We start from the raw sequence: 22747 nt of genomic DNA on the forward strand, positions 1-22747 counted from the left end.
TGTCTGCGCACTCTGATTCTACAGGAAGTGGCTGTGCGAGTATTAGTGTTGCACAGACCGGAAGTGGTGCTGTTGTGCAGGACAGGAAGCCAGACTAAACAGGATGTCTGGAGGACTGGAGCTAAGGCAGCAACATGCAGTAAAGGTACCATCTAGGTTCGTCTTTATTATTGCATTGGTTTCATTTACATATAAGGTTGGAATTCAGATTTGTCCCAATGTCTTTGTCAGGTGTCTGTATAACTAAGGACCCAATGCATTAGTAGCAATTGGATGAAACTTATTGTATATGTTGCCAGTGTTTCTTTCTAAATGACTTGTAATGTATTCCTCCTTTTCAGTGATGTATAAATAAAATGTAGTATTATTGTTAAAGATAGTATTATAGATCTTGATAAAGAACTGCTAGTATGCACGGGGCTGTACTTATATTGTACATTAAAGTGGAGGTTCCCCCCCTAAAAAAAAATTCTAACAATACATTGAGAAGACTGATTACACTGCGGGTATGCTGTGTTTTTTTTTTTTTTTTCGTACATACCTCGTTATCGCTGTTTCATCCCTCGGCTTCCGGGTATGATTCTTGCTGAACCTAGTTGATTGACGTTCCTCCGACCGGCGCATACTGCGCGTCACGACTTTCCGACAGAAGCTGAACGTCATTGCGCAGGCGCCGTATAGAGTTGGCTCTATACGGCGCCTGCGCAGCGACGTTCGGCTCCTTTCGGAAAGTCGTAACGTCAAGTATGCGTCGGTCGGAGGAACGTCAATCAACTAGGAACGCCCAGCCCCACTAGAATCATACCCGGAAGCCGATAAAACGGCGATAACAAGGTATGTACGAAAAAAAAAAAAAAAAACAGCATACCCCCAGTGTAATCAGTCTTCTCAATGTATTGTTAGACATTTTTTTTAGGGGGAACCTCCACTTTAACATCAGTCCCTGCCCACATGGAGCTTACAATCTAAGGTCCCTAACTCACAGCCATACATACACACAAACTAGGTACAATTTGGACAGGAAATAGGGACGTACTAAACTGCATATTGGGATGATTGGATTATTGGCAGAACTCTCACTAGATGTCAGTGTACGATTTTATAGATATAGATATAGATACAGAGATATATATATATAATCTCTGTTGTTTGCTCAAAATATATTTTTTTTTTTGCATTGCTTGATCCAGTTTTGCAAGAAGCAGTTGCTAATGTTTAACTGTTCACTTGCTGATTTATATGCAGCTGTACAACAGGATCATAGTAAATTATACAGAAGTGATGGAAAAAATACATTTGACCCGTTTTTGATGGGAATATGGGTAGAATTATTATTTTCCATGGGGATTATGGGTGGAATATCATGTTAAAGCGGTAGTTCACCCTCACTTACATCATTTTTCCATCGAGACAGGCATTGTAGTGCGAGCTACAGTATGCCTGTTCTGATTTTTTTAACCCCGGACTCACTGTGTACTTGTACATTAAAGATTTCGGCTCCCGCGGGGAATGGGCGTGCCTATGGAGAGGGAGGATGATTGACGGCCGGCCCTGGCACGTCACTCTCCCCGAAGACAGCCGGAGTAGGTCTCGGCTCTTCACGGCGCCTGCGCACAGGCTATGCGCAGGCGCCGTGAAGAGCCAAGCCTATTTCGGCTATTTCCGGAGAAGCGTGACGCGCCAGAGCCGGCCGTCAATCATCCTCCGTCTCCATAGGCACGCCCATTCCCCGGTATCTTCGATGTACGAGTACAAGGTGAGTACGGGGGTAAAAAAATCGGGACAGGTATACTGTAGCTCGCGCTACAATGCCTGATTTTATGGTAGAAGAAAAAAATAATTTTTTTTGCGTTCATAGGGTGAACCCCCGCTTTAACACTTACCAATGAACATATTTAACCTATCTCTGATCAGAATATGCATATAATTATTTTTCTACACTGGGATTATGGGAGGAATATCGTATTTAACCACTTCAGCCCCGGAATGAACGGGCCATTTTTTTGCGATACGGCACTGCGTCGCTTTAACTGACCATCGTGCAATGTTGTACCCAAACAAAATTTACGTCCTTCTTTTTTTTTTTTTCCTCACAAATAGTTTTCCTTTGGTGGTATTTGATCACCACTGCTGTTTTTATTTCTTGTGCTATAAACAAAAGAAGAGCAACAAACACAATATCTTTTACTTTTTGCTAGAATATATATCCCAATTAAAAAATAAATAAATACATTTATTTTTTTCTCAGTTTAGGGCGATATATATTCTTATACAAATTTTTGGTAAAAAAAAATGCAATAAGCGTATATTGATTGGTTTGCGCATAAGTTATAGCGCCTAAAAACTATGGGAACGATTTATGGAATTTATATGGCGTTTTTATTATTGTTGATAATAATAATATTTACTAGTAATGGCGGTGACCTGGGTTTTTTTTTTTCTTTTTGCGGTATTGCAGCAGACAGTACGTATAACTTTTGACACATTTTTGGGGCCATTGACATTTACAGAGCGACCAGTGCTATAAATATGCACTGATTACTATGTAATTGGCAGGGAAGGGGTTAACACTAGGTGCGATCAAGGGGTTAACTGTGTTCCCTATGTGTGTGTTTTAACTTTTGGGGGATGGAACTAACTAGGAGAGATGACAGATCGCTTTTTCTACTTTGTAGAAACACACAAACTGTCTTCTCTCCTCTGACAGCACAGGGATTTGTGTGTTTACACACACAAACCCCCGTGCTGCTGCTCGTGCACACAATTGCGCCCGCAGGCCACGTGCATCGGGTCCCCCGCTGTGCAGCGTGCGCCCTCTGGTGGCTCTTGTGGACAAAGCTAGTTATCTATCTATATTATTGTGGTATTTTTAAGGTCAAGGAAGGGCATGAATGTGAATATAAAAATACGAAAGGAACTTGGACAGCCGCACTCCAAAAAACTTTCCTTTTTATTAAAGCGGTGGTTCACCCTAAATAAAAACATTCTACCATAAAATACAGCATAGTAGTGTGAGCTACAGTATGCCTTTATTTATTTTTTTGGCGCCGTACTCACAGTTTAATCCCATAGTGTAGTTTCAGACTCCCCGCGGGGAATGGGCGTTCCTATGGAGAGGGAAGATGATTGACGGCCGGCTATGGCGCGTCACGATTCCCGAAAATAGCCGGAGTAGGTCTCGGCTCTTCACGGCGCCTGCGCACAGACTTGGCGCAGGCGCCGTAAAGAGGCAAGTCCTATTTCGGCTATTTTCGGAGAAGCGTGACGCGCCATAGCTGGCCGTCAATCATGTTCCCCTCTTGATAGGAACGCCTACTGTAAACTTCACTACGGCATTAAACTGTAAATACGGGGCCAAAAAATAAAATAAAGGCATACTCTAGCTCGCGCTAGTATGCTTGATGGCATGCTAGAAAAAAAATAATTCTTTGGGTGAACCCCCGCTTTAAAATAAATCGCAAAATAAACATGCCACAGCAAAAAATTGGGACAAAAGCTAACGCGTTTCACACTGTAACTTCAGTGCTTAGTCATAGCTAGTACTAGCTATGACTAAGCACTGAAGTTACAGTGCGAAACGCGTTAGCTTTTGTCCCAATTTTTGCTATGGCATCTTTATTTTGTGATTTATTTTAATAAAAGGAACGTTTTTTGGAGTGCGGCTGTCCAAGTTCCTTTCGTATTTTTGCATTTCCATTGCATTGCCTGCACCCATGGTTTGGATCCAGTGAAGGGGCTCTCTGATCACTATTGAGTGGTTATCTTTTCTCTCGAACGTGAATATAGGTTGCATACTACCATCAGCTACCATTTAGTCTGCAAATGTGACCTGCAAAAAGTTTATGGATTCCAAGTGCAAGTTCTAGAATTTTACCTTTTTAAGCCTCCTTTTACCTTTCTTCACAGTCCCACAGATAATTGTAAACATTTGGTCAAACCAGTGACCACCTTACTATAGTGGAGCCTTAGAGAGCGGGGCTTGGAAATGTTATAATATTGAACGAATAATTATGTTCTGTGCTTTTTATTGAAATGTTTGTTTGTTATATGATTTTTTTTTTTCTATTTTAGGTTGCCTGCTTATAGTTGTTAATGGCAGGAACCTCCCTCCATGACCCTGAGAGAGCTGTTGTTCTCTTACTACAGGCTCTGAGCAATGACCAAAATGGCTTTTTGGCAGCTCATAGGGTTCTGCAGTGCTTTCCTGGACCTTTTCCCTGGATAAGTACAATGGAGAATTTGTGCATGAAAGTGCCCACGGTGGATGAATCAACTGGAGAAATGATAATGTGAGTAATACTCCTTATATTTTTGTGGCGCCAAAGTCAGTTTAAGTGTTTACCCCCAATTCTCATATTCCCCCTGTGCTTAAACATATAGGGCCAGATCCTCGTAGCGTATTGTTGCGGCCGGCGTAGCGTATCTCTGATTCACTACGTCGCCGTAACTTACAGCGTATTTTCCTTATCCTCAAAGAAGTTGCGCCGTAAGTTGCGGCGTAGTGTAATTCAAAACGATGTGATGGGGGCGTGTTTTATGTAAATACGTCGTGACCCGACGTAAATGAAGTTTTTTTTTTTTTTAACGGCGCATGCGCCGTCCGTAAGGGTATCCCAGTGCGCATGCTCGAAATTAAACCGGAACAAGCCAATGCTTACGACGGTGACGTCATTCTACGCAAATCCCTATTCGCGAACGACTTACGCAAACGACGTAAAAAATTCAAAATTCGATGCGGGAACGACGGCCATACTTAACAAAGGATATGCCTCATATAGCAGGGGTAACTATACGCCGGAAAAAGCCGAACGCAAACAACGTAAAAAAATGCGCCGGACATGCGTTCGTGGATCGCCATATCTAGCTAATTTGCATACTCCACGTGGAATTTGACGGAAACGCCACCTAGCGGCCAGCGGAAAAATGCACCTAAGATCCAACGGCGTACTAAGACGTACGCCTGTCGGATCGAGCCCAGATGCAGTCGTATCTTGTTTTGTAGATGCAAAACAAAGATACGACGCGGGAACGTTGAAATTACGCGGTGTATCAATAGATATGCCGGCGTAATTCTTCTGTGGGTCTGGCCCATAGCCACTGCTGTGGCAGATAATCTTGGACTGATGTCAGAATACTGATTGGCGATCTCTGCCTAAACATTAGCTCCCCAAAGATTTGATATGGGACCCAAAATAAGTATGCAAGTTAAGGTTTTGGACTTTGACAGCTTTTGATGCCTATTATGTGACTAAAAAGTATTAAATCGGAAACGCATAACAGCCAGCATTTTTAGAAGGAGGTTAAAGTGGTTGTAAAGGCTCTTCCTTTTTTTTTTTTTTTTTTTTTTTACCAAATTGCATTCTAAGCATTAGGGTAAACAAAATCTGGGTGCAGCTTCCCCCCCCCCCCCCCCTTCCTTCCTTCCTTCCTTTTTTACATACAAAAGCCCATCTTGATCCAGCGATGTGCACGAGCACATCGGCTCTCCTGGGTCTTCCTCTTCATTGACTCACACAGCAGAAGGAGCCATGGTCTCTTGCTGCTGTCAACCACAGCCAGTGAGCCAACAAGGAGAGGGTGGGGGCAGGAGCAAATCATGCTCTGTGGTTGAATAGATACAGATTGTATATTGGGAGTGAGCCTGCTAGAGTGCTCCTATAGCATAAGACTTGATCTTGGGGGCACTCGGCAGGGGGAAGGAGCCGGGACCGCCAGCAAGTTACCCAAAAAGAAGAGGAATGCACAGAGCAGGTAAGTATAACATGTTTGTCATTAAAAGGAAAAAATGTGATAAAGTGTACATTCTTTTTTTAATATTATGGTATTTTTTGCTGAGCAAGTACGGTACATCTATCGAAACCATAACTGCATGGCACAAATTTTCTAAAGTACTATTTATCATACATTTGTGCCAACCCAGCCCCAACCAAAATACTGTGTGTGTGTGTGTTTGTTTTGTTTTGTTTTGTTTTGTTTTTATTTTTTTTTATGGTTTATCATTGCTATCCTATTTTCAGCCACCACTTGTCTACCTGCATGTACTCAAGTCAAGGCTGCACCCCATTTCAAGTCAGAACATCTGGGGTACAGGGATAGAATCATGTAACTCTCTGATAGGAAGTGCTTGCATTGCACCTTCATGGCTTGATTTATCAGGTTATTTTAATGAAATATTTAAAAAATATATACTGTGTTTCCCCGAAAGTAAGACATCCCCCGAAAATTTGGCCTCCCCCGAACATAAGGCATCCCGATAATAAGGCCCCCCCCCCCCCCCCCCCGAAGCTACTGGACCATAGAGGCGGGCATCGCCACGCAGCTCACTATTGGCCGCAGCGCCGATGAAGCAGACAGGAAGTGCATGGTCTCTTTTCATCAGAGAGCCCGGACTGTCGCCAGGACCAGCTGCCGCCTGCTGCTCGCTCTGCCCTGACGGAGTCTGGCCAACTCACAATTAGACAGTGAGTAGCGCAGAGCAGGAGTCGGGCACATTGTGTGGACACACAGGGGTGAATAAGGTAGGGGGGAAATGTCTGATAAAGGTGTGGGGGGGGGGGGGGGAATGTCTGCTGAAGGTGTCCATTGGGACAGGGGTGGGGAGAGGGGGATCACTTAAAATGACATTTGTTCAACAATAAATGTGTACCGTATTCTTCGTGGAAAAATAAGACATCCTCTCAAAATAAGACCTAGCGCATCTTTGGGAGCAAAAATGAATAAAAGACACTGTCTTATTTCTGGGGGAACTGGATATATTTATTGAATATTAAAGCTTATGACATTTTTTAGTAACTGGGTTTTACCTGTCTGAATTGGTTTTTAGTTTAATTTGTGAGCAATAATTTTGAGCAATGCGTCATATATTAGTGTAACGCTGCAGTGAAATCCACTTCCTTGTTTAATCTTTCTTTTTTGTTTATTCTCAGAAAACCAAAGCTTGCCTTGCTTCCTCTGCAAACACAAAGGAACTTATTTAGGCTACTGGACCTTATGTATTCTCGGCTGCCTGCTCCAGCCATCCAGCTTTGGTTGCAGACCATCAGTGTGGAAAATGACTTCTCAGACGCCTGGTTGCTTTACATGAGGCAACATTTTCTGACAGGTAGCAGCATTCAGACTCCTTTACAAAGTCCTGAGGTGGCACAAAGTCTGTATATTCTCTGCAAGCAGCTAAATCAGACACCACATGGGCATTTTAAATTGGGCTGGTATAAAAATCGTTTTGTCTCCATGGAAGATGAGCAGACTATGGATTTTGAGAGCGGACCACAGATAGAAGACAAAGAAACCTATCGTGTAAATGATGACACAAACAAATTGTTTATGGACTCGCAGCCACTGAGCTCTCTGCAAGAATCTCATACAGAAGCCCCAGAAGAGATGGCAGTTTTACCTGCATCTATTGAGGTAAAGGTCCACTTGCTTAAAGTGACTGATCTTCAGGTATGCATGCGCAGCTCAGCGAACATTTACGGTCCCGATCCGTGCTGCAGGGATGTGACTCCCATGCGCATGCACAGGAGTGCTGTCATCACAGTGTGGCCTATCAAGTAGCCAAAGTCACGCACCTGGAAGGAAGACTGGGCAAAGATGGAAGCACATGGGGCCCGCCGGAACAGTCCCAGCGATGTGCTGGGAGGACACCATATGACCAGTAAAGCTGCCATAATGTACTAATATGCTGTGCATACTAATACATTATGGCATAACCCACCTGAGGGGGTGGATACAGTAGACTTTACTACCGCTTTAAGGGACAAAATTATATGTATGTTTGTGTTTTTTCAAGTTGTGATGTATAGTGGAATTTTGTGAGTTATTATTTTTTTTGCCTGTCATCTTTTTCAGGCTCATGTCCCCAAGCTCAAGCAGTTCCTTTACCTCAACATGGAGTCTGAGGTAATGATGGAGATAATTGCCCTATTATGAAAAGAACTAGTAAGGTTTTTGATAGTGAGCTTATGGTTGTGTCTTCTTATCTTTCAGTCACTGGACCATGAATTTCTAGCAGAGCTGAACAAACTATTTGATTTGTGTAGCCCGTTACAGGTATGCATCCTTGCTTGGTAATTGGTTACATCCTTTGGTCACTCAGAGTGATCGGACTGCAGGGGTCAAAGAATCATATAACTTTTAGACCTACAGCAACTAGGGTTGTCCCGATACCACTTTTTTAAGACTGAGTACAAGTGTCGATACTTTTTTTCAAGTACTCGCCAATACCAATTATGATACTTTTTTTTTTAATGTCATGTGACAGTGACGCTTTGAAACCTGTTGCGTCTACATGAATAAGGCGATTGCCTGATCCTATACCTGGAAGAGAGAGGCAGTGTGTAATACCTGTGTAGGGGGAATAATTTATGTTTACTCCAAGATTTGTGAGAGAAGTGGGGTGTGACACCTTTAAACAAATGGAGATATACACAAATTCAGCAATTTGTAATGTCATTACCACAACCATTACATTCAGGGGATAACGTATTGCCTATGGAGAGATTATATACTGTAGTGAATTAGAGGGAATGGAACACTATACCTCTCAAATTTACAGTGTATTGGTAAGAGAGACAGAACCTAAAATACCATGGTATTTAGGTAAAGTGGAGCAAGAACTGAGCACATTATAGAGTGATTATTAGAAGTTAAAGATATTAAGACTGGCAAGCTTTTCCTCAGTTAAAGTGTCAATAGGATAATATTATATGTTACAGAATATCTTGTTAAACTAAATTACATTAATAAGGCGATTGCCTGATCCGATACCTGGGAGAGAGAGAGGCAGCGTCCCTGTATAATCCTCAGACGACAGCCATCCAGTGTACAAAAGCCTCCTCCTCGTCTGTGATAGGGGAACTCAGTTTCCCAGCAGTGAGTTAGTGTTCCGCCTATCACGGACATCCTCTCATCCTCGTCCATGGGATGAGGATGAGAGGGTGTCCGTGATAGGCAGAACACTGACTCACTTGCTGGGAGTGTTCCCCTATCACAGACGAGGAGGAGGCGCGGCTTTTATACACTGGATGGCCGCCGTCTGAGGATTATACAGGGACACAGGCATTACACGCTGCCTCTCTCTCTCCCAGGTATCGGATCAGGCATCGGGAGCGTTTGCGCGAGTACAAGTATTCGCGCAAATGCTCTGTATCGGTCCCGATACTGATACTAGTATCGGTACAACCCTAACAGCAACCATGGCTGCATGCAGCTTTCCTACAGCTCCTTATAATTTTAAAGTCATTTTAGATTTTAAGCCAAGTCTTAAAAAGATGGGATCAGTTTTTGTGCATGTTATGATGTTGTATTGAAGTTATACCGATCAGCTGGAAAAATACATCAGTGGCATTGATTTGTGAATGAGATTTACTAAAAAGAATGGTCTGCTGTTTTCTCTCAAATAGTGTTATGTTTGTGCCATTAACCCAGAACAAGAAAATCAAATGTTATAGTTTTTCTATGGGTTATGTTGCTTTTCTTGCGTGATGTGAGCTGTTCTCATTGTTATCCTGTTTCTCTTTACAGCTGGAAACTCTCTTCTCTAATGTGGGCATTGTACAACTCTCCCTAAAGTGCCTATTTCAGCTCTGTGTTCACCTTGATACAGTATCACCGGACATTAGTTATGCCCATGCCAAGTCACTAGCCAAAAGCCTCTTCCTGGATAGGGTAAACCTTACATTATATAAAGACAGCTTTTTATTGTATTTCTGATAGTGTTGAAGTACTATACTGGGAACATTTTGAATCAAGGTGTGTGTGTGTGTGTGTGTGTGTGTGTGTGTGTGTGTGTTTTATTTTTTTTATTGACCTAAAACTTTGCAATTTTAATTTGTATTTCACAAAATGTCTCACTGGCTTTGGTGAGAAATTAGACGACGTATTGGTGCCAGGAGCTAGACAATCGAAGAACTTGGATCCCTATTGCCCACCTTGCAGCCCTTTGTTATATATGATGTGGCCTTTAGTTGGAGCAACAATTTGTAAAGGGACTGTAATGGTCGTGATCTTTAGTAATCTCTTATGTAACATATCCAAATCCCTAAGGAGGCCCCTTTCACACTGAGGTCTTTGAAAACTGCCCATAAAACGCTGGGTGCTTTTGAGGCGTTAGCAGTGTGCTTTTTTTGAAGGTCATGTGACTCAAAAGAACCATTTTTGAAGTGCATTTTGTTGGCTTTTGAGGCACTTCCCATTCATTTCAATGGAGATGGGTGCTTTTTTTTTTTTTTTTTTGTGCTCCAAAGATGCTGTTTGTAGGAGTTTTTTCACCACTCCGCCAGTGCACCGCCCCCCAGTGTGAAACATTCATTGATTTTAATGGAAATAGGTTTTCTTGAGTTTTTTTTTTTTTTTTTTGCGCAAAGGCACCTGAAAAGCGCCTCAGTGTGAAAGGGGTCAAACGGTCTCCTGAAGCTTTCAAATACACCTGTAGCACATCACCAGTCTCAGACCAGATTCAGCAGTGTGCCAGACTATGCTTTCTAGCATCACAAACACTGATTATTATGTGTGGCTCCCTGAGATGTCAGGGGCTGCAGTTAAGGTACCCCATTATATTATCTAGTAAGTAGACCACAACTGACCTGGAATAATATTTTGAAGAGGGGGTAAAATACTGCAGGTATGAGATGCAGGCACCTCTTACACCTTTCTGTCATGGCCGAATCTCAGGCCATTCTGGGAGGCAAATCTCCAATACTTCCTTTTGGTGACAGCTTTTCACGTCTCCTTATCTTGTGTATATTTTCATTGGCCATGGAGGATGCCATCATAGTGATATAGCATTGTGTAGGTTGCGGTTAGTGCCAATTATGGCCTCTGAGTGCCAGAGCTTTGCATCTCAGACATGGTGGCACTTGGCCATGACTGCAAGGTCCGCTTTAAATTTGTTCCATACAGAGGTTGTTTGATTTAGGTGAGAGAGTCTGCCAAAAGTATAATTTTGCCTGATACACGCAAACATTTACATTATATTTTAGAGCCCATTTTTTACCAATTCAGATGCTGCAATCCATTACTAATGTTTGAGTTTTGTTTCTTCTAGGTGCTCTCGCTCACTTCACCAGCATCTCGTACGCTCACTGCAGCACTTTCTATGTTTTGCAACAAGTATGCCTATTCTGCCTGCAGTAGTCTTATTGGCCCTATATTAATTCAAGCAGAACCAGGTATGCACCTGTTTCTAATTTACATGTTCTTGAATCGTCCACACAGCAATGTGGTACTGTGAGCTGATGGATCTATTTACTGCTCTTCTTTATGGCTTTTTTTTTTTTTTTTTTGTTAGGCACTGTGTATGCTGATTTTCTTTGTCGAATGGTTTCTGAATGTGTTCAGCCACATCAGCTGCATCTGTGTTTTAGGTGAGCAATAGGTTTAACTTGTCTCGTCTGGCTTAGGGCCTGTTTATACTGCCCTGCAGTTTTGGGCTGCAGAACCGTGTGTGTGTGTGTGTGTGTGTGTGTGTGTGTGTTGCATCCCATAGTCCCCTTTTTGAGGGAACCTTATATGAACTGTAGAAACCGACACTTGATTCATGTCACTGTGCTTACTGTGCAGTGACATGCTGGACCATGCAGAGCGTTGTGACATTATCCACTTGCTGACCTCAACTATGTGTGTATAAATATACGTTGCAGCTTGCAAGTGGTTTACCGGTGTTATGGCTGAAGCCTTCAGACGGAGATTGGCTTTCTCATAAATGATCCAAGTGGCTAATTAGCTACTGGATCGCTTTAAGAAACGGCGGGAGGGGTCAACCCCCCCCCCCTCCTGCCGCTCGCTGGGGTTTCTTGGGCTTATCGTTTTGACCAGCGCGCCTGGGAAACACTGACAGTTCACGTGGCTGGCCATAGAGGTGAATAAAGACCAGATTGTCTCTGATCAACTATACGATCTTGGAGGACTAAAGCGACATCATGACTAATGTCTAGGGCAAAAGTAAACTTCTTTTTGCTTTTAAAGGTTGAGAGATTTGGGGTCTTTATAGACCCCAGATTTCTCCATAAAGAGGATCGGTCATCCCTTCTTGCTATTACAAGAAATGTTTACATTCCTTGTAATATGAATAAAAGTGTTAAAAAAAATGTGCTTGTGCGCAGAAGCAAATGCATATGTAAACGTTGTTTGCACCACACATGTGAGATATCACAGAGAACCATAGAGCAAGAGTAATAATTCTAGTGCTAGACCTCTAAAGCGTCTCCTATGGAGATTTTTAAGTATCATAGTTTTGTCGCTGTTTCTCAAGTGTGCGCAATTTTAAATCGTGACATGTTCAGTATCTATTTACTCGGCATAACATCATAGTGGTCAAAGTGGTTATGCAAACACGTTGTGTAACACTGCATTCTGTTCTCACCATGGCGCACAAAAAGCTATTGTATTATGTGTGTAATTGCTGTAACCTGAGGAAAAGTACAAGTAACAGCACATAGTGTGAATGGTCCATTACTGGTGATTAAGAATGCTTATATTGAAACATTTTTACTGCAAGCAGGCATAGCCATGTATTAAGGAATCCAGGCAAACAATTCAGTAAAAATGTTGATGAAATATTTTTAGAATAAAAGGGATGTGAACTCTGGTTAAGCCACATCTGGAGTATTCTATCCAGTTTGTGGTCACAGTCCTCCGAAGGGATGTGCTGGAGCTGGAGAGAGTCCAAAGAAGGGTAACACAACTAATGAGGGGATTGGAGGACCTCAATTTAAGAGGAACGACTTCAAACTAAATGTGTTCTCGCTGGAGAAATGCTGCTTGAGAGGAGATATGATGGCAATTTACAAATACCTCAATGTTAATTACAGCATAGGAAAAAAACCGATTCGGTCTCAAGGGGTGGCCCCGTGTCCACACAATGAGGTTGATGGAGAAGCCGTTTAACCCTAAACTGCACAGGGGATTTTTCACTGTCAGGGCAATAAGGATGTGGCAATCTCTTCCACAATTGATGGTGGCAGCGGGGAGTGGATATTTTTAAGAGACTTTTGGATGTGCATCTTAACCACTTGCCGACCAGCCGCCGCAGTTATACAGCGGCTGGTCGGTTCTGCTGGGCGAGATCATGTAGATCTACGGCATCTCGCCAAGCAGCCCTGCTCGCCCCTGACGCCGACGCGCGCGATCACCGCCGAGCACCCGCGATCGCTCGTTACAGAGCGAGAACCGGGAGCTGTGTGTAAACGCACAGCTCCTGTCAGGGGGAGAAATGCCTGATTGTCTGTTCATACAATGTATGAACAGCGATCTATCATTTCCCTAAGTCAGTCCACCCCCCCCTACAATTAGAACACACCCAGGGAATATACTTAACCCCTTCCTCGCCCCCTGCCAGTGGCATTTTTATAGCACTAATCGCTATAAAAATGCCAATGGTCCCAAAAATGTGTCTGAAGTGTCCGCCATAATGTCGCAGTACCGATAAAAATGGCATAAAACGATCCCCTATTTTGTAAACGCTATAACTTTTGTGCAAACCAATCAATAAACGCTTAATGCAATTTTTATTTTATTTTTTTCCATCTTTATTTTTTTTACGAAAAATATGTAGAAGAATACGTATCGGCCTAAACTGAGGAAACAAAATGTTTTTTTTTTTTTTTTTTCTAAATTGTCGCTCTATTTTTGTTTATAGCACAAAAACTAAAAACTGCAGAGGTAATCAAATACCACCAAAAGAAAGCTCTATTTGTGTGGGGAAAAGGACGCCAATTTTGTTTGGGAGCCACGTTGCACGACCGCGCAATTGTCGGTTAAAGTGACGCAGTGCCGAATCGCAAAAAGTGGCCTGGTCTTGCACCTACACAGGTTGAAAAAAGACACAAGTCCATCCAGTTCAACCACAAAACTCCAGTCCATCCAGTTCAACACAGGTTGAACTGGATGGACTATTGTCTTTATTTACCTTGACTACTGTGAAACTATAAATCCCCACCCCAAGTTTTAAACCTGTGGCAGGGGTTTTGCTATTACATCCAATGGTGTTTGAGTCATTACTACCTTATCTGTAGGAAGCATACATAATTCCTGTGAAGCTTCAGCCCTGGAATCGCAGGCTTGCTGCTGTTATCTTATACTTTGAGTGAAACCTGTTAGCCTTTACCGAACACTTATTTTTTTTTTTCCTTGTTTGACACAATTAATGGTGGTTATCCATATTTGTTTGGTTTATTTTCAGTCCGATTCTTGATTCATCATGTACTGAAGTTGCTATCATTATCCTGCACTTATTGATTGACAAAAAGGTGAGCAAACTATTATAGGGGACCCAATACAATATCAGATTATCATCACTTGTTCATAATTTATCATACTAGCAGATACATGTATATTGAGGAAGGGAGGCATTAAGTGTTTTTTGTTACAGAAAATCTAAAATGGTTGTATAGTCAGATTATTGGCAGGCATGACCCTAGTACCACTAAGACGGAGGTTAAAGAGGAACTGCAGGCAAAGATGCTAAATCTACAGTGGAGAAAATAATTATCTGATCCCCTGCAGATTGTGTAAATTTGCCCACTTACAAATTATAGACCCTGAATTTCTTTGTATCATAGATGTATTTTAAAGCGGGGGTTCCGCAAGGTTGTTTTTTTTTTTTATCCTTCTGTCGCTCTTGCCTTGCTTAATCAACAACTCGTGTGTCCCAATCTTCTACCCGCCAGCATTGGTTTTGTCCCGCAAACGATCGTTTATAAAATTCATAGACGTTTCCATCTTGATTGTGGGCACTCTGAAGCCCACCAGGATGTCCTTCCGGGATACGGTGAATGCTAACGTCCCAGCATTCACCGCTCATTCCCGCGCATGTGCAGTGTTGACGGCGAGCATCGCCATCAACACTACACAGTTGTGTTTTCCCTTACCTAAAATGGTGATTTCGTATCCGCCCTCGTCACATGACACGCTTGCCGAGTTACGTGACACGCGAGATCACAGTAAAGCGCGTCTCCTGGGAGTCTCGACACATCACTCCCAGGAGACCTAGCGCTCGCTCAGCCAGGGGAAAACAATAGGCACGCCCACTCCCGTGGGTAAAGGAACCCGGAAGCCGCATTAAATCCAGGATAAACAAGGTAAAGAATGACATTAAAAAAAAAAAAGACGGATTGTACATTAATGCTGGCTGCTGCTATTTATCATGCCAACTTGATATTTAGGGTGAACCTCCGCTTTAAATGATAGAGACAGAATACCAACCAACAATCCAGAAAAAAATAAAAACTCTTGTTATGAATTGAGTTGCAGTTCAGTGAGTTAAATAAGTATTTGATCCCCAAGAAAAACGATTTAGTTGTTTGTGGAGAAACCCTTGTTGGCAAGCGCAGAGGTAAGACGTTTCTACAAGACATTTCTTGTAGTTGGTTACCAGGTTTGCACACATCTCAGGAGGGATTTTGGTTCACACTTCTTTACAGATCTTCTCTAAATCCTTAAGGTTTCTTGGCTGTCGCTTGGCAACTCGAAGTTTCAGTTCCCTCCATAACTTTTCTATAGGATTAAGGTCTGGAGACTGACTAGGCCACTCCATGACCTTAATGTGCTTCTTTTTGAGCCACTCCTTTGTTGCCTTGGTTGGTATGTTTTGGGTCATTGTCATGCTGAAAGACCCATCCATGACTAATCTTCAGTGTTCTGGCAAAGGGATGAAGGTTCTCGACAAAGATTTTAAAAGTGGCCCTGCCCATTGGCCTTTCAATTTAGCAAAGTCGTACTGTACCTTTAGCAAAGAAACGGCCCCAAAGCATCACCTTTGGGCTCTACACTGTGGCACCCTCCAGACCTGAGTATACTGTGTTAGCAGAGCGATCTACGTTCAGAGCTGTGGTACTAACCCAGGTGTGACCCGGTCTCTGAAAACTCACTGTGAGCACTTGGAGCTTCCTTGTTTTTAGGAACTAAAATAGATTTGTAAAGGGCATTAACACCCTAAATATACCCAGGTGCAAGAAAAGGGGGGCACTAGTGCAACGGCCAAAAATAACAATAGGCATGGAATCATAAACGACATAAATAGTCTCTTTTTTAGTCGTCTTCTTCATGGTGTTCCCCTGGTTAACTTCCTGGTTCCAAGCACCTTGCGTCGCATCCACCCAGAAGGGCTTGCTCAATATTTATGACCTGGAAGGTCGCCACCTGCTGGTAACTTATTGATATTAGAAAGTATATCTTGTAAATGTGAGTGCATATTTATTGTTTTAAGAATAGGCAATTTATTTTCAGACAAGGTTTTTCTTCAGGGCTTGCCCCATGAGTGCACAGTGCTACAGATAACTGAGTCCTCGGTTCTATCTGATCTGTTTAACTCCTTGCTTATTTGAGATTTGCCTACTCTCTGTATAGGAAACCCTCTGTATCTGCTGTATTGGCCTTGCTGATTCCACAAATCAAAGCTTCGTTCTCTAAAGGGGTATAAGGACCACTGTTTCACTTTGTTGGGTTTCTTCTAAACCAGTAGGTAGATTCACACAGAGCGCCGCAACTTTAAGGCCGCCTTAAGTCAGAGAGGCAAGTACTGTATTCTCAAAGTAGCCATGACTAAGCACTGACGCCAGTGCGAAACGTTGGCCATACTGATTTTTGTGGGCTTGCAGTGACTGTATGCACAGTTGAAAATAAAGACATCTCTTTTAAAGAAAATTTTGGAGTGCGGCTGTCCAGCTTTTGTTCTTTTGTTTTTTGCCATTACCGCATTGCCAGCACCCTGGTGGTTCAACAACCCCTGATCATCACAAGGCTCATCTGGAGCGGTGAGAATTCTGTCTGTATTCTCAAAGTACTTGCCTCCTAACTTATGGCGGCGTAGCGTAAATGCGGCGGGCGCAAGCGTGCCTAATTCAAAATAGGCTGAGGGGGTGTGTTTTATGATAATTTTGTGATTGACGTTTTTTTGGAACGGCGCATGCGCCGTCCGCCTACATTTCCCAGTGTGCATTGCGGCAACGTACGCCGCACGGGCCTATTGTTTTCGACGTGGACGTAAATGATGTAAATCCCTAGTCACAGACGACTTGCGCAAACGACGTAAAATTTTCGAAGCGGGAACGGCGGCCATACATTAACATTACTATTCCAACTATTTGATGGAATAACTTTAGGCCTGATAAAGCGTTACGTAAACGGCGTATCTGTACTGCGTCGGCCGGGCGTACATTCGTGAATAGGCGTATCTAGTGATTTACATATTCTATGCCGACTGCAATGGGAGTGCCACCTAGCGGCCAGCCTAAATATTGCACCCTAAGATAGGACGGCACAAGCCGTCGTATCTTAGATAGGTTTAAGTGTATCTCCTGTTTGAGAATACACTTAAACTTAGGTCGGCGCAGATTCCGAGTTAGGTCGGCGTATCTACTGATACGCCGACCTGAATCTAGCTACAAGTTGTTCTCAGGATTCCTATTTTTTATTTTATTTTTGGTCCCCTTCCTAATGCCTAGTGCATTGAAATGTAGAGCCTTCCCCAGGGTAGGGAGTTTCTGGCCTTCATTACAAGTACATGGGCCCAGATTCAGGTATATTTGCGGGGGAGCAGGGCAACGATTTTGCCCTGCGCCCCCGCTAATATTTTGCGCTGCCCTCGATTCACGGAGGGCGCGCCGGCAAATTTGCCCGGCGTAAGCGCGCGCAAGTTAAATGATCCCGCCGGGGGCGGGAATCATTTAAATTAGGCGCGCTCCCGCGCCGAGCGTACAGCGCATGCTCCGTCGGGAAACTTTCCCGACGTGCATTGCGGCAAATGACGTCGCAAGGACGTCATTTGCTTCAAATTGAACGTGAATGGCTTCCAGCGCCATTCACGAAGCACTTGCGCAATTAAAATTTCACGTCGCGGGAGCGGCGGCTATACTTTAGCATTGGCTGCCCCTACTATTAGAAGGGGCAGCCTTGCGCTAAAGTTGCCGTATGGAAACTCCGTACCTGGCTTGAGCAGGGCCCGCGCAAGTTTGTGAATCAGTTGGTAGTATGCAATTTGCATACTACACGCTGATCACAATGGGAGCGCCCCCTAGCGGCAAGAATGCAGCCTAAAATCTGCGAGGCATAAGTGCCTTATGCCGCGCAGATTTTAGGCTGCAGTCGGTGTAACGAGGTTCCTGAATCAGGAGCACTCGTTACACCGGAGCAAGTAAGCAATTGCGCCGTGTAACTTATGGTTACACGGGCGCAATTGCTTCTAGTTTCCAGTTCCACTAGCCAATCCCAGTCCTTGGGGAGGAGTTAATTCTCCGTATTAACACCTAGGTTGTGAGTCCTTTCCTATTGGGAAGTTCTGTGTTTGTTTTTGTTTTTTACATTTTATGATTTGGATCAAGTAGACCAGTTCCATGTTGTGGCATATGATTTGCACCCCTTGACCCATTTAGTACCTCCTTACCAGTGTGAGTATTGGTCTTCTGGCATCAAACTTGGTCTCCCATACTTTCTTACCCTCCAGTCTTGTTCTGTTGGGCCTTTTTAGTGGTTGTTTGCGGTTGCCAACCCCTCTGTTCCTCTGCTTTTGGATGTCCTGATACGACTTCCTGTGTCCCTCAGTAGATGAGAGAGAAAAATGTAGGCTTTTTGTACTCACAGTTAATTCCTTGGATCACATCGGTGCGACATGCAATTTACAAATCGTGTAAACAATTACAATTACTTGCTACAATTGGAAAAATAGTTCCAGCATTAGTTTTTTGACGACTTCAGTTCGATTTACCTCTCATAGACTATAATGTAAATTGCAATGAAATCACGCCTGTGTCTACTTCGGCGCTGGGAGTGAATTGAGGAACACAGGTCTCCCATTCTGTGTTTTTATGATCATGATTTGATATGGCTTGCTACAAACTGAGGCATACTGGGAGGGTTTTATCCTAGTCTGGCCTAGAGACTTTTTAGTGTCCAATCTTTCTGTGGGCAGCAGTATAAACTAACATTTTATTGTCCTGGGGTTAGACTCCCAAGAAAGATTTTACTGGGTCTGACAATCCCATTTTGTTACCAAATAATTTTTTCCCATATTTTGTTTTTCTTTCAGGATAAATTCTGTCAGTCAGAGTTTGACCCATTATTAAACTATCTATGTGAAGCTGCTGAGAAGTTTTCAAAGTCTGTGACTTTTTCCAAATTGTTATTGGTTCTCCTGACTAGCAAACCTAACCTGGTAAGAGTTTTTAAATTGTGTCCGTAAAACATAATTTTATGTTTTAATAAGCGTAACTTGTGATGGCATTGATATACAAATTTGATGTACAGGTATATAAATGGGGGCATAAATAAAGTCAATCGTGTATGGTAGGCACCAAATATCACCATATCCACACATCTTTTAAAGTATAACCAAAGGTAAAGCAGTAGCAGTGCCTACTACAGTGATTTCTCGCTTCCAGGGGGATGTGTTAGTTATGGTATATACTTGGTTAAGTTGGTCTAAGCTGGGCCAATGTAACTATGTAAAAATATCCATACCTAAAATTCATACATTTTTACATTATTATTTTTTTTTTTTTTTTTAAAAAAGCTTGTTTCATACACAAATTTGCTTTTGTGTGTGGTTGTGTTTTTTAGCTTTTCACCTTTTTCATGATTCATTTATCATTACCTACACATAGTAAGTTTCAGGGTATTTAAACCTGCTGTAGATTCCAAAAATTACCAGATTTATGAATGCAATTAATCATGAATGGTAACTGTAAAACATAACACCAGGCATGGTGGGTCTGCCTTTGTGTGTGGTTTACAATCAGTTTAATCAAAATGGTTGGTTTGTAGGTCGTCTTGTCCTGTCCTCCAGATCTGTTTTTGTAGGTGCAAGAAATATCTCCTTAACACGGTTATGGAGATATTTCCAAGAAAACGACACCAAGCATGCCGCTACTAACGAGGATCATGCCGTTAGTGGCGTCTCCCACGTCATCGCTGCTCTGGCCAGTCAGTTGCCTGCTTTTAACAAGATCAAATTTTTTAGTAGCTGATTTAAAGCTAATTTTCAGCAATAAGTGGCACTGTAATTGAACAATATAATTACAGGCTTATTACAACAACATACAGCTTGTATACATTAAAAATAATATAAAAAAAAAATGTTTTGTTTCAGATTCAGTTGGCTCATCTTGGACCTTTAACTAGTGCACTTAACTCTAACCAGACATTCATGAAGAAGTCCCTGCAAAATGCGCTAAGAAAAGTAGCAGAACAAAAATAATATTCCTGGCTTTAAAGTATGTATTACACACATGACAGAATGGTGAAAGCTGAACAATTTCTAAATATATTATCCGAAAATGGACAACTGGACTCTGGTTGATGTGGACAACATCTATGCCTTAAGGCGTGTTTTAGTTGTGTGATGTACAACGTTATCAACTAGTTATCTTCTGTAGGAAGACTTCTCCCCCCCCCCCCCTTTTTTTTTTTTTTAAAGCAGAACATGGCATTGTAAGTTTAAAAAAATAGAACTACAACCGTGGATTTAGAGGTTGATTTGGATGTATTTTGTCCTGTTTGCTTTTTGTATGATATAAGTACAAAATAAACTTTGGTTAATTTATTAAAATGCTCAGTCTGAGAAAGTGCATCCACAAAGCTATCCAAAGATAAAATGCTTAAAGCGAAGCTCCACTTGTTTTCTCCGAGGCGAGATCCCCCAGAAATTCGGCGCCCCCTTCTCCTTCCCCCACCTCTGTGCTATTCAAAATGAATGGTGGTGGCAGCACCCAAGAGCCGATTGAAAAATCGACTGGATTGCTGTCATCGCGGGATCCCTGGACAGGTAAGTTTCCTAATATTAACAGCTACAGTTATTGTAGCTGCTGACTTTTATTTTTTTGATGGGGGGGGCGCTGAAGCTCCTCTTTAACATGGTAAAAGGTAACAAAACTGCGGACGAGCAGAGTTTTTATGATAAAAAAGACCACGTATGCACAGCTCAGAGTACATTTATGGATCCCACTTTCTGCCATGGTGAAGTGACTCCCATGTGCAGGTGTGACCTCATCATGGCCTGGCCTTTCAAGCGGCTGAACAGAGCGAACCCAGATCGAAGACCAGGATAAGTTGGAAGTGCCCAAGCACTGACCGTGCAATGCTGGAGGGCATCCTTTAACAGGTTAAGATCCAAACCATTTTCATTAAAAAAAAAAAAAAAAAATAATAATTAAAAATGTTTTGCCGAGTTTAAAATGATTGTAAAGGTTTTTTATTTATTTATTTTGCATTAAAATTTCCACCTACCTGCTCTGTGCAATGGTATTGCACAGAGCGGTCCTTTACCTCCTCTTTGAGTCTCCTGTTGGCTATGATGAGAAACACCTAAATGCTCACAGGATCAGGGCAGTAGTAAGCAATCTCAGTACAAAAAAAAAAAAAAAAAAACCCCACTCCCTCCCAAGCAGTACAGTGATACAGCAGTACAGTATCCATTGATCAGAGATGCTGACCAATTACATTGTTTGTCAGCGTCTCTGATCAATAGCCACAGTAGTACAGTGCACTAATCTGACAATAGTATTTTTTTAATATATACATGCAGTCACTAGAACAAGTGCAATATCACTATAGTGACAGTGTACTGCTGTGGCGATTTATCATGTACAATGGCTGGCTGTTCTGATATCACTATGTCAGTGTCATTAGTAATTGTCTCTGTTTACAGCCACACCAGTCCCAGTGTCACCATAAAGCCTTGTTCCCATATGGCTTCCCATCTGTGTCCCAGATGGGAAGCACAGGTGTTCCATTCAAGTCAAGTGGGATGGAGTAAAGGCATGGATGTTTCATTGGGAGCAGCGTCTGTGTCCAAATTGACTAGAGTGGAACTACGCGCACTAAACACTAGGGCTGTTACTGATCAAAATGTTTGATTAATCGTTTTTATCGACTAATTTTGATTAATTATAACGCACATACAGATCCAACTACTTTTAGCAAAAGCAGTCATAAAAACATGTAGCTAAGTATGATACTGTTCAGAGATCATTTGACAGGTGGTGGAAAGAAGGCATTGTATCGCATCCTCATCACCTGCTTTAACCCCCTTGGACTCTGCACAAGCACCCCTCTTTACTTAATTTGTTCACAATTAGAAAGCGTACAGGGTGTATAATTCCTCCATAACTGCAAAAGCAAAGCATCACAGCCACACAATGTATATAGTCCTCTCCACTGCCTTTGCAGTTAAAGGTAGTACGGGATTTGGAGTAGTAAAACTGCGGCTCAACTGCAAGGTTTTTCCTGCCTCCATCCTCACTTGTTTAAGAGTGCAGTCAGTCACACTGAATCAATCACCACCACACCAGTGTAGCTAGAAACAATGTTTCCTATTGCTGCCACCCTAGAGTCTGTGAAGCCAGCAACATTTTTCCGGATCACTGCTATACCAGTCCAAGTATCACCAGACCAGCGTATGTAAGCAACAGTGTTCCTGATCACCACCCAACCTCTGCCGTGCCGCCCATCATCACCCTGCAAGACACCAGTCCTAGCCATCGCCTGCGAACAACTGTACTCCAGGAACCACAGGACCTCTTCCTCCTTCCTTTTTTTTTTTTTTTCTTTTCTTTTCTTCTTCCTTTTTTCGGCATCCTGTACTTACTGGCCAGTGAACATGACATTCCTAGGGGCCACCATCTACAAATTGGCATGTTTGCTTGGCTTATAGAAACAGGAACTGCTATAGGTGACAGTACATTAAGCTATATCCTGACCACTCTTACAGAGGTGACCATTACAGTACACTGTTTTTGATACAGTTGGTTGATTTGTG

At 42.5% G+C, this 22747-nt stretch overlaps 1 protein-coding gene across 2 annotated transcripts; it reads left to right on the forward strand.

Annotated features, from left to right (window-relative positions):
- Window positions 1–25: 25 nt before the first annotated feature.
- On the forward strand, window positions 26–20533 carry FANCE (FA complementation group E). Of its 2 annotated transcripts, none has more exons than XM_040337801.1 (11): window positions 26–156; window positions 4072–4289; window positions 6927–7407; window positions 7849–7899; window positions 7987–8049; window positions 9523–9666; window positions 11045–11168; window positions 11288–11363; window positions 14180–14246; window positions 19022–19147; window positions 20081–20533. In XM_040337801.1, the coding sequence occupies exons 2-11, from the start codon at window positions 4093–4095 to the stop codon at window positions 20186–20188; spliced, it is 1437 nt and encodes a 478-aa protein (XP_040193735.1). In that variant the 5' UTR covers window positions 26–156; window positions 4072–4092; the 3' UTR covers window positions 20189–20533. The 2 variants fall into 2 exon arrangements, with proteins under 2 accessions (XP_040193735.1, XP_040193734.1); XM_040337800.1 differs by having other exon boundaries at window positions 26–145.
- Window positions 20534–22747: the final 2214 nt, after the last annotated feature.

This window comes from Rana temporaria, chromosome 2, assembly GCF_905171775.1.
Source record: "Rana temporaria chromosome 2, aRanTem1.1, whole genome shotgun sequence".
In the NCBI taxonomy this organism is placed as follows: Eukaryota; Metazoa; Chordata; class Amphibia; order Anura; family Ranidae; genus Rana; species Rana temporaria.